Source organism: Synchiropus splendidus, chromosome 3, assembly GCF_027744825.2.
Source record: "Synchiropus splendidus isolate RoL2022-P1 chromosome 3, RoL_Sspl_1.0, whole genome shotgun sequence".
NCBI classification, from domain to species: Eukaryota; Metazoa; Chordata; class Actinopteri; order Syngnathiformes; family Callionymidae; genus Synchiropus; species Synchiropus splendidus.
Genome location: NC_071336.1, coordinates 5679510 through 5692965, shown reverse-complemented (window position 1 = coordinate 5692965; position 13456 = coordinate 5679510). Strand labels below are relative to the sequence as shown.

Sequence of the window (13456 nt, the reverse complement as noted above, 5' to 3'; positions counted from 1 at the left end):
CTATTTCCCTCACCGCAACGATACAAAACAGGTACTAAAATCATACCTTCCCTATTGTTATTTGAAAAAACCATCTTCAGGCCTCATGGCAATTCTTATCACATCAATTGCAATTTTGTATCAGGATCAGTTCTTTGTAGTGACTGAAATATGCCGTAGTTTTATTCAAAGTCGGTAAAGATGCAATGAACAAAAGAATGGTAATTCACTGACAATTGTGTTTAACTTGTGACTCAGTATTGAAATTAAAAAATCTCTTTTTTTCCGTTCAAACAATAAAAATGTTCTTTTGAATATTAAAATATTGGTTAATTGTTTGGGTAACCTGAGGAATGTAAAAACAAAGAGCAATACACTGTTGCTGTTATTATTATTATTATAATTATTATTATTATTTGCCTGACTTCAGATTTTCTGGCACAATGTATGTTGGCGTTGATGTGGTGGTACGGCAGGGATGGAGAGTTGTTCAAAACACACATGCAGAGGCGCAACTGGCTATAAAAAACACGGGACCCACGTATATATTTAGAGTCACAAACTGACACCAGTAGTAATTTGTTCAACATCAATCTGTGACTTGGAATTATAGTGTTATTAGTTTGAGGTTGCTAATGAACCATAATTAAATCAATCTACGGTGGAGCTCCACTTGACTTTCCTTTTTGTTGAACTGAAAACTGAAAGTCACACAACTTGAGGAGTAAATTTCTTCATTAGACGGCGGGTTGATTGATGGTCCGTACTTCAAACAAACCTGCAGTTCATCAAGTGACAAATGGAATCGTATTAATGTGAAGTACACACCCAGCACAATGAATAACACACAAAAGGAGGGAGGATTTTATGAGGCAGAGCCAAAATGCTGTGTCGATAGTACGTGTATTGTCTTTCATGCAGCGCTACATATAAGGATCTCTCTGATGATGAAAGTCAGATCATGTGAAGAGGACACTGCTTCAATTCTGAACTGACTTTACAGGACTACGTTCTGTTTTTCTCGTGGACATTTAAAGCAATTATAACCGCGGAATTTAACGTTTGTGGGATATCACATTTCCTCGCTTGAGGGTGAGTACAATTGATTTGTTGCTTATTAAGAAAAATTAACAAAAGAAAGAAACAAGTCGCCATAACTCAAATCTAGAAAAAAAAGTTTGCTACTGAATTTGCTGAATTACACTCACTCAAAAATGAAATGATAATGAAATGACTGAATACACTTTTGGAGCATGTAAATGTTGATGTGAGTCTTAACAACTTTGTCATATACCATTACCAATGTGAGTTCTTTTCAAATACCAGGGGTTTCAACTTTCTGTGTTTGTTTTTCTTCATGCTTTTCATTCCTTCATTTTAAGGTGACAGGAGATGTTCCGTGAATTCTTTGAGTTTACAGATTCATGTAAAAAGTCTGTTGTCAGAATACGCACCTTTCATGATTTTATGCAAAACCTTCTACAGGTTAACTCCCTGTTTATACCACTTTTAACTGCAGTAATGTAGCTTGTAGTTTGAATGAAGGAGTTGGACTGATTTGGAAACCGAGGCATCTGAACATGCATTAAGGATTAAGAGGTTCCTCCAGCCAAATGAGTTTTCTTTTCTTTATGACAGGATGTGTCATAAAATTGGTAATATTTGCAGCGCTGTGTTGACTTTATTGGCGTTTGACTGGCATTTTCACTCTATCAAAAAGTTCCAGTATTCTTAAGGCAAGTTCCTGTTGATAATTGTCAGGAGTCAATGAGAAAAAATTAAATTTTGTTCTTGTTAACAATACTGTCTTTCATTCGGTCTTGATATCAAACCTTGCTGGCATCACTCAATACTGACAGGCCGAGTGACAATGGTGACAAACGTGGGTCTAACCATCATATTGGAGTGCATCCAGAACACAGAAACTTCTTCTCATTTCACATTTCATTTCAATCGCCACCAAAAATGCATCATGAAAAAAAGTATTATGACCATATGGATTGATATTTCGACTCGGGTAGTTAGAATGACTCCATCGTTGTGAAACATGTTTGAAACAATGAACCCAACTACAGAAGCTCAAGGTCCACCCTATGCATCTGTGTTGCACAGGGCTGGGTATCGTACAGAACCTCACAAATTAATTGAATTCCTTAGGCCATCCAGCATTGCTTCAATTTGAGCTGTTTCAATTTTCAGTAAGAAGTAAAAAGGCTTTTTTTGTCTTCAAAGGCGCCACCTTGAAGAAAGAGTGGACCTAAAAAGTGCCTTGGTAGTTAACACCCTCTACCAAGAGGCACAGAGTGTTTTGTGACAAGATCTGACAAGAAAAAAGTGACGCAGACTCTATTGTCCACAATCACACTATCAGGAGGACCACGCTGTGATGTTGGGATGTGACAACCAGAGTAGTACTGGATAGCAGACCTTTCAAAGGGAAACAAATTACGATCTTCAGATTATGGCCCACATGGGATTCACTGTGCAGAGAAAAACTCTGTAACATTTGACATAACTACAAATATCATCCCGTCATTCATAAACACAGGCGCCATGTTGATCTTTGCCGGATGATCTTAGCATCACTTGCACTGTGAGGGCAGCCAGCAGCTGGACCTGAGAAGGAGCCCTGCTGACAACACCACCTCAAGACCTCAAGTCACTAACAGAGGCATGGTTCCTCCTGTCTCCCAGAGTCCTGAGGCTTGTTCTGTCAAGAGCAGAATGAGAGACCCGCCAGTAAAAACAGTTGGCAATCGCACATCTATAAGAAAGTCTCTGTATGTGTGTCGCTCACAATGTGCCTCTCCAACAGCACTCTGATGTGACTGTGATAGCCATTGAGGAGGAACAAGGAGAGTGGGCTACATTCTGTCTGGCTGCAGCACAGGCAGCATGCAGGGACGCACCAAACAGCAGAGATCTAGAACTCGACAACAAAAAGTGCACAACCTTTCATCACATGCTGATAAAGTCTGAGTTTCCCTCCACCTCCCTAATCTATCTTGTGCATCCACCCTGGCCATACCTATCAACTTCCTGCCTTCCTTTATCACATCTGCTGTATAGATCTCAGTGATCCTCTTCACCTTCTTTTGCCCAGAACGGTGTAAATGAGCACTGCATCCACAACAAAAAGATGTTGGATCTGTGTCTGCACCATGTAAACAGGACCAAAGTGGCTTGTGTTTTTAAATCTACTTCATGCTCTGGCCTCTAACCCCTGCCCTTCGCTCTGGGTATTACTTCCAAGGCACTGCCTTGGTGCTCAGAAAGATCAATGCACTCGCAGGCAAGCAGCACGTCCTATAATCTCACCTGAGCTGTGGCAACCCCAGGTGTGACGACTCCATGAAGTTGAATGTAGTGTGGGATTTGAATTTGCTTTTTCTTTTCGTTTACTTGTACATCTTCAATTCCATTTCCTTTTTAATCATAGCTATGAAGTGTTCCACCATTTCAAAAGATTGAAGAGGAACTGAAAAAAAAGATGATGGCAAAAGCAGAAGCAACTCCCAACGTTCTCTCTTTCTTCAAATCCTATTAATTATTCTCTTAGTCCCCACAAACTGTAACAGTCAACCTATTGTCGCTCCCATACTATCTTTGAATATCATTTCAACAAATGCCATTAAGTATCTTTGCCAATTAACGCATTTATTACAAATGAAATTAAATAGATATAATCAACAAGAAAATCTCTATTCCAATAAATATCAGAATTTTCTTTGTTACACTCTGTTACATGAATTAAGTAATAACATAACGCCTGTGCTGCCTTTATTTATCAATTTCATTAAAGACAGCGGTAAATACAGAGTACAATTGAACAAATGCAAATCTTCAGTGTGACCCAAGTAAATTCAGTCATCTAAATGTTTTGTTATGACGCCACCTGGCGGCAGCCAACGTGTATTACATTCCTTTTACTACTGGTGATCCACTATCTCTCATTCCGCACTAATAATAACAATGATGATGATGATGGTCGGGCATGATCACTGTCGTGACGTATTTTGAATGAATGTTTTTTTCCCCAACACTCTGATACATTACAAACATTCGAAACGTGTGACTTTACGTGTTACATGGCTATTTTATAACCATTAAATCACATAGCTTCGTAATTGATACATTGCTTACACTTCTGTCAATATTTCTTCTGACATGATACAGAGATTGAAAAGGAGCAGAAGAACTGTTCTTATAATGTCTACTTTTTGGAATCAGGTGTTGTGTGTGAATGTGTGTGACTGTGTGTTTTTTGTTGTGTGTGTGTGCAGGCTTGTTTATCCTACTTTGTGGGGAACAATTCTTGACAAAACATTTCCTTGTGCGGGCCCTATGACTTTGTGGGGACATCTGGCTGCACCCAACAAGCCTCAAATTGAGGATGAAGACTTCAAAATAACTGGGTCATGATAATGGGGTGTAAGTTCGGTTCAGAGTCCTGGTTAAGGTGAGCTGTTTGTTTTGAATGGTCAGGTTTAGGGTGAGAGGCTGGGGAAACCAGTGTGACAATGACATGTCGCTACAAAGCTTAAAAACCTAACGTGCGTGTGTGAATTTTACTATTTTTCACACTCACTAGGGTAGAATCACAACCTGTAAAAGAGCCTCCCTCATCTCCTCGAGTGGAGGGCAGATTTTAAATTGAGCTTACACTCAAACTTTGACAGAAACACAGGCAGAAATGTTGCTCAGATCAGCAGTCACTGGCGTCTGCCATCTGCTTGAGTACGAACTACATCAGCCACCATACTTGCAGCTGGGCTTGTTTAGGAGAAGTAGTAGAAGATGACTTCAATGCCACATCCAATAAACAACAACTGAGGGAGCAGAGAGATGAAAGCATTATTGTTTAAATGCCACGCAGCTGCCCATTGCAATTTTGCGACTTAGGCTCCCAAAGTGTTTAGCTAGCTCTGATTCCGTCATTAACATGTAACGTAATATGTACCATATAATTATAATGAAAATAAAATGATATATTAATTATAATTAATTCAACTTCCCTGACGAAAGCCCTCGCCCCAGTGTGAATGGACATGAAGTGATCAATCGTTTCGTACACTCAAACACGACAAAACACACAATCAAAATATTCTGAATGAATGTTCATCAGCATCTCCTCTAATAAAATGTAAATGCCAAATGATGTGGCATTATAGAACATGGCTTCACTACTGTTACATTACATTTAATCCAAGCAGTATCTCTTCTTACATTTCACAGAGATTGTAAAGGTACATAGTGAAGAAGAGACCTGCATACTGTAATTCCTGCCCCTCACTCGCACTTTGCTCTCTCCTCTACCACTACAGTGGAACCTATAACCCTCGCGTCGGCTATTTTGAATGGCATTCGACTTATGTCCAATCTGACTTATCTGACTTTGTAAATAAAAAAAATAAAATGTCCAACTCACAAACTGTTCAAATGAAAAGGAAATGCTTGGTTAGAGAGCCGGAATCCTACTCTGTCATGAGAAAACTGGCCCCACATCACATTAAGCAGGTAAATGACTACGAGAGGGACTCATTTGATGGTGACAACATCAATAAGTAGACAAATTAAATGCGACATTGCAGTCCTTAAGTGTAAGTCTGGACTTAAATAAATGCTAACAATGTTAAGGTGAAACACACGCTTGACTAAAATCTATATCAAATTGTGAATGACAGTGTAGTGTTGGAAAAAAAAAAAGATTCTGACTAAAAAATGTTGAAACACCGTGTTTGTATCATCCTGTAGAACAAAAACAAAGAGGATGTGGTTATCATCAGTTACATCTATTTCACTGATGGTTCTCACAGGTAAGTACAAAGCAAACACACACACACAATTTAATGACTGTTATTACAGATGTTCAGTATTTTGCCCTCTGTCACAGTCTTAACACACCCGACTACAGCAGCTGCTCAAACAACTTATGCTGCAACCTCTGACGTGGACTTGACAGAAAATGCCTGGTCAACAATGATTGCTGCCCCTGACACAGCAGGTGACACAAGCACAGTTCCATCCACTGCAACGGTTGCCTTTTCAACAATAGATGCGGAAACAACACCAGTCGGTGCAACAATGATGCCTAGCACAACAGCGAGTCTTGACACAGATGATCCTACAACAAATACAGCTCCAGCAACAACAACACTTGGAGAGACAACAGTAATTTTATCGACAAGTGTTCCTGCTACGACAGTCGATCCGACAACAGCAGTCTATCCAACAACAACCAGTGATCTCAGCACAGTGGCTACTGCTCCAGATACAGTTGCTATAACAATAGATTATGCCACAACAGTTGCTCCAACAACAACACATGAACCAACAACAGTTAGGCCTACTACAGTCCGTCCTACAACCAGAGATCCCAGCACAGTGGCATCTCCTACAGAAACAGAAGCTCCCACAAAAGCTTCTCAAACATTTGCAACAGCAACCACAGCATCAAGCACAACTGTGTTTCCAACCACCATAATATATCCGACAACTACCATAGATCTCAGCACAGTTGTTTCTCCAACAGAAACAGAAGCACAAACAACAGATTTTCCAACAACAGTTGCTCCAACAACAACACATGTACCAACAACAGCGAGGTCTTCTACAATCCAAAAAACAACCAGAGATCTCAGCAAGGTGGCTTCTGCGACAGAAACAGTTGCTCTAACAACAGATTATGCCACAACAGTTGCTCGAACAGAAACACACGTACCAACAACAGCTAGGCCTACTACAGTCGGTCCTACAACCACAGATCTCAGCACAGTGGTTTCTATTACAGAAACAGTAGCGCAAACAACAGATTTTCCAATAACAGTTGCTCCAACAACAGTTAGTCCCACAACAAAAGTGAGATCTCCAACAACAGATGTACCAACAACAGCTAAATCAGTCCATGCATCAACTAACATAGATCACAGCACAGTGGTTTTTCCTACAACAACGGCAGCTCCGACACCAGCTTTTCTGACAACAGTTGCTCCCACAACAAAGGTTAGATCAACAAACACACATGCACAAACAACAGCTAGGTCTACTCCAGAAACAGAAGCTCCATCAACAGCTTTTCAAACAACATTTGCAACAACAACTACAGAGCCAAGCACAACTGTTATTCCAACCAGGGTAATCTATCTGGCAACGACCAATTATCTCAGCACAGTTGTTTCTCTGACAGAAAAAGTTGATCAAACAACAGATTTCACAACAACGGTTGCTCCAACAACACATTTACCAACAACAACTGGGTCTAGAACAGTCCATGCGTCAACTAACATAGATCACAGCACAGTGACTTCTCCAAAAAGAACGGCAGCTCCAACCACAGCCTTTCGGACAACAGTTGCTCCCACAACAAAAGTTAGATCAACAACAGCGCATGCACCAACAACAGCTAGGTCTACTACAATCCAACATACAACCAGAGATCTCAGCACAGTGACTTCTGCCACAGAAACAGTTGCTCTAACAACAGATTTTGCAACAACAGTTGCCCCAACAACAACACAAGTACAAACAACAACAAGGTCAACTTCAGTCCGTCCTACAACCAGTGATCTCAGCACAGTGGCTTCTCCTACAGAAACAGAAGCTCCAACAACAGCTTTTCAAACAACATTTGCAACAACAAATGCAGAGCCAAGCACAACTGTTGTTCCAACCATGGCAATTTACCCAACAACTACCAATGATCTCAGCACAGTGGTTTCGCCGACAGAAACAGTTGCTCAAACAAAAGATTTTACGACGACAATCGCTCTCACAACAAAAGTGAGATCTCCAACAACGTATGAAACAACAGCGAGGTCAACTTCAGTCCATCCTACAACCAGTGATCCCAGCACAGTGGCTTCTGCTACAGAAAGAAAAGCTCCAACAACAGCTTTTCAAACATTTGCAAAAGCAACTACAGAGCCAAGAACAACTGTGTATCCAACCACCATAATCTATCCGACAACTACCATAGATCTCAGCACAGTTGTTTCTCCGACAGAAACAGAAGCAAAAACAACAGATTTTCCAACAACAGTTGCTCCGACAACAACACACGTACAAACAACAGCAAGGTCAACTTCAGTCCATCCTACAACTAGAGATCTCAGCACAGTGGCTTCTGCAACAGAAACAGAAGCTCCCACAACAGCTTTTCAAACATTTGCAACAACGGCAGAGCCAGACATAACTGTTGTTCCAACCACTGTAATCGATCTTACAACTACCAATGATCTGAGCACAGTTGTCCCTCTGACAGAAACAGTTGATCAAACAACAGATTTCACAACAACAGTTGCTCCAACAACACATTTACCAACAACAACTGGGTCAAAAACAGGCCGTGCGTCAACTAACATAGCTCATAGCACAGTGGCTTCTTCTACAACAACGGCAGCTTCGAAATCAGCCTTTCCGACAACAGTTGCTCCCACAACAAAGGTTAGATCAACAACAACGCATGCACCAACAACACCAATCCAACAGACAACCAGAGATCTCAGCACAGTGGCATCTGCCACAGAAACAGTTGTTCTAACAACAGATTATGCCACAACAGTTGCTCCAGCAACAACACATGTACCAACAGCAGCTATGTCTACTACAATCCAACAAACAACCAGTGATCTCAGCACAGTGGCTTCTCCTACAGAAACAGAAGCTCCAACAACAACAAGGGCAGGTCCAACAACATCTTTTCTGACAGCAGTTGCTACCACAACAAAAGTTAGGTCAAAAACAACACAGGCACCAACAACAGCTAGGTCTACTACAATCCAGCAGACAACCAGAGATCTCAGCACAGTGACTTCTGCCACAGAAACAGTTGTTCTAACAACAGATTATGCCACAACAGTTGCTCCAACAACAACACATGTACCAACAACAGCAAGGTCAACTTCAGTCCATCCTACAACCAGAGATCTCAGCACAGTGACTTCTGCAACAGAAACAGAAGCTCCAACGGCTTTTCAAACATTTGCAACAACGACAGAGCCAAGCACAACTGTTGTTCCAACCACGGTAATCGATCCTGCAACGACCAATGACCTGAGCACAGTTGTCCCTCTGACAGAAACAGTTGATAAAACAACAGATTTCACAACAACAGTTGCTCCCACAAGACATTTACCAACGACAACTGGGTCTAAAACAGTGTACACATCAACTAACATGGATCACAGCACAGTGGTTTCTCCTACAACATCGGCAGCTCCACTAACAGCTTTTCCGAAAACAGTTGCTCCCACAACAAAGGTCAGATCAACAAAAACGCATGCACCAACAACACCAATCCAACAGACAACCAGAGATCTCAGCACAGTGGCTTCTGCCACAGAAGCAGTTGCTCTAGCAACAGATATTGCAACAACTGTTGCCCCAACAACAACACATAAACCAACAACAGCAAGGTCAACTACAGTCCGTCCGACAACCAGTGATCTCAGCACAGTGGCTTCTCCTACAGAAACAGAAGCTCCCACAACAGCTTTTCAAACATTTGCAACAACGGCGGAGCCAGACATAACTGTTGTTCCAACCACTGTAATCGATCTTACAACTACCAATGATCTGAGCACAGTTGTCCCTCTGACAGAAACAGTTGATCAAACAACAGATTTCACCATATCAGTTGCTCCAACAACACATTTACCAACAACAACTGGGTCTAAAACAGTGCACGCGTCAACTAACATAGCTCATAGCACAGTGGCTTCTCCTACAACAACGGCAGCTTCGAAATCAGCCTTTCCGACAACAGTTGCTCCCACAACAAAGGTTAGATCAACAACAACGCATGCACCAACAACAGTTAGGTCTACTACAATCCAACAGTCAACCAGAGATCTCAGCACAGTGGCTTCTGCTACAGAAACAGTTGCTCTAACAACAGATATTGCAACAACTGTTGCCCCAACAACAACACATGTACCAACAACAGCAAGGTCAACTTCAGTCCATCCTACAACCAGAGATCTCAGCACAGTGACTTCTGCAACAGAAACAGAAGCTCCAACGGCTTTTCAAACATTTGCAACAACGACAGAGCCAAGATCAACTGTTGTTCCAACCACGGTAATCTATCTTGCAACTAGCAATGGTCTGAGCACAGTTGTCCCTCTGACAGAAACAGTTGATCAAACAACAGATTTCACAACAACAGTTGCTCCCACAAGACATTTACCAACGACAACTGGGTCTAAAACAGTGCACGCGTCAACTAACATAGATCACAGCACAGTGGCTTCTCCTACAACATCGGCAGCTCCACTAACAGCTTTTCCGAAAACAGTTGCTCCCACAACAAAGGTCAGATCAACAAAAACGCATGCACCAACAACACCAATCCTACTGACAACCAGAGATCTCAGCACAGTGGCTTCTGCCACAGAAGCAGTTGCTCTAACAACAGATATTGCAACAACTGTTGCCCCAACAACAACACATGAACCAACAACAGCAAGGTCTACGACAGTCCATCCTGCAACCAGTGATCTCAGCACAGTGGCTTCTGCAACAGAAACAGAAGCTCCCACAACAGCTTTTCAAACATTTGCAACAACAGCAGAGCCAGACATAACTGTTGTTCCAACCACTGTAATCGATCTTACAACTACCAATGATCTGAGCACAGTTGTCCCTCTGACAGAAACAGTTGATCAAACAACAGATTTCACAACAACAGTTGCTCCAACAACACATTTACCAACAACAACTGGGTCAAAAACAGGCCGTGCGTCAACTAACATAGCTCATAGCACAGTGGCTTCTTCTACAACAACGGCAGCTTCGAAATCAGCCTTTCCGACAACAGTTGCTCCCACAACAAAGGTTAGATCAACAACAACGCATGCACCAACAACACCAATCCAACAGACAACCAGAGATCTCAGCACAGTGGCATCTGCCACAGAAACAGTTGTTCTAACAACAGATTATGCCACAACAGTTGCTCCAGCAACAACACATGTACCAACAGCAGCTATGTCTACTACAATCCAACAAACAACCAGTGATCTCAGCACAGTGGCTTCTCCTACAGAAACAGAAGCTCCAACAACAACAAGGGCAGGTCCAACAACATCTTTTCTGACAGCAGTTGCTACCACAACAAAAGTTAGGTCAAAAACAACACAGGCACCAACAACAGCTAGGTCTACTACAATCCAGCAGACAACCAGAGATCTCAGCACAGTGACTTCTGCCACAGAAACAGTTGTTCTAACAACAGATTATGCCACAACAGTTGCTCCAACAACAACACATGTACCAACAACAGCAAGGTCAACTTCAGTCCATCCTACAACCAGAGATCTCAGCACAGTGACTTCTGCAACAGAAACAGAAGCTCCAACGGCTTTTCAAACATTTGCAACAACGACAGAGCCAAGCACAACTGTTGTTCCAACCACGGTAATCTATCCTGCAACGACCAATGACCTGAGCACAGTTGTCCCTCTGACAGAAACAGTTGATAAAACAACAGATTTCACAACAACAGTTGCTCCCACAAGACATTTACCAACGACAACTGGGTCTAAAACAGTGTACACATCAACTAACATGGATCACAGCACAGTGGTTTCTCCTACAACATCGGCAGCTCCACTAACAGCTTTTCCGAAAACAGTTGCTCCCACAACAAAGGTCAGATCAACAAAAACGCATGCACCAACAACACCAATCCAACAGACAACCAGAGATCTCAGCACAGTGGCTTCTGCCACAGAAGCAGTTGCTCTAGCAACAGATATTGCAACAACTGTTGCCCCAACAACAACACATGAACCAACAACAGCAAGGTCAACTACAGTCCGTCCGACAACCAGTGATCTCAGCACAGTGGCTTCTCCTACAGAAACAGAAGCTCCCACAACAGCTTTTCAAACATTTGCAACAACGGCGGAGCCAGACATAACTGTTGTTCCAACCACTGTAATCGATCTTACAACTACCAATGATCTGAGCACAGTTGTCCCTCTGACAGAAACAGTTGATCAAACAACAGATTTCACCATATCAGTTGCTCCAACAACACATTTACCAACAACAACTGGGTCTAAAACAGTGCACGCGTCAACTAACATAGCTCATAGCACAGTGGCTTCTCCTACAACAACGGCAGCTTCGAAATCAGCCTTTCCGACAACAGTTGCTCCCACAACAAAGGTTAGATCAACAACAACGCATGCACCAACAACAGTTAGGTCTACTACAATCCAACAGTCAACCAGAGATCTCAGCACAGTGGCTTCTGCTACAGAAACAGTTGCTCTAACAACAGATATTGCAACAACTGTTGCCCCAACAACAACACATGTACCAACAACAGCAAGGTCAACTTCAGTCCATCCTACAACCAGAGATCTCAGCACAGTGGCTTCTGCAACAGAAACAGAAGCTCCAACGGCTTTTCAAACATTTGCAACAACGACAGAGCCAAGATCAACTGTTGTTCCAACCACGGTAATCTATCTTGCAACTAGCAATGGTCTGAGCACAGTTGTCCCTCTGACAGAAACAGTTGATCAAACAACAGATTTCACAACAACAGTTGCTCCCACAAGACATTTACCAACGACAACTGGGTCTAAAACAGTGCACGCGTCAACTAACATAGATCACAGCACAGTGGCTTCTCCTACAACATCGGCAGCTCCACTAACAGCTTTTCCGAAAACAGTTGCTCCCACAACAAAGGTCAGATCAACAAAAACGCATGCACCAACAACACCAATCCTACTGACAACCAGAGATCTCAGCACAGTGGCTTCTGCCACAGAAGCAGTTGCTCTAACAACAGATATTGCAACAACTGTTGCCCCAACAACAACACATGAACCAACAACAGCAAGGTCTACGACAGTCCATCCTGCAACCAGTGATCTCAGCACAGTGGCTTCTGCAACAGAAACAGAAGCTCCCACAACAGCTTTTCAAACATTTGCAACAACAGCAGAGCCAGACATAACTGTTGTTCCAACCACTGTAATCGATCTTACAACTAGCAATGATCTGAGCACAGTTGTCCCTCTGACAGAAACAGTTGATCAAACAACAGATTTCACAACAACAGTTGCTCCAACAACACATTTACCAACAACAACTGGGTCTAAAACAGGCCGTGCGTCAACTAACATAGCTCATAGCACAGTGGCTTCTCCTACAACAACGGCAGCTTCGAAATCAGCCTTTCCGACAACAGTTGCTCCCACAACAAAGGTTAGATCAACAACAACGCATGCACCAACAACAGCTAGATCTACTACAATCCAACAGTCAACCAGAGATCTCAGCACAGTGGTTTCTGCTACAGAAACAGTTGCTCTAACAACCGATATTGCAACAACTGTTGCCCCAACAACAACACATGAACCAATAACAGCAGGGTCTACAACAGTCCATTCTACAACCAGTGATCAAAGTACAGTGGCTTCTCTTACAGAAACACTTGCTCAAACAAAAGATTTCATGA

At 42.3% G+C, this 13456-nt stretch overlaps 1 protein-coding gene across 1 annotated transcript in view; it reads left to right on the top strand.

Moving 5' to 3' along the window:
• LOC128755922 (mucin-2-like) overlaps window positions 1-11420 on the top strand; it is a 32492-nt gene extending 21072 nt beyond the window's left edge. Inside the window, exons 2-3 of the mRNA XM_053860033.1 lie at window positions 9578-10550; window positions 11228-11420. Of these exons, the coding sequence (XP_053716008.1) occupies window positions 9578-10550; window positions 11228-11420 (1166 nt within the window). The remainder of the gene's footprint in view (window positions 1-9577; window positions 10551-11227) is intronic.
• The last annotated feature ends 2036 nt before the right edge of the window (window positions 11421-13456 follow it).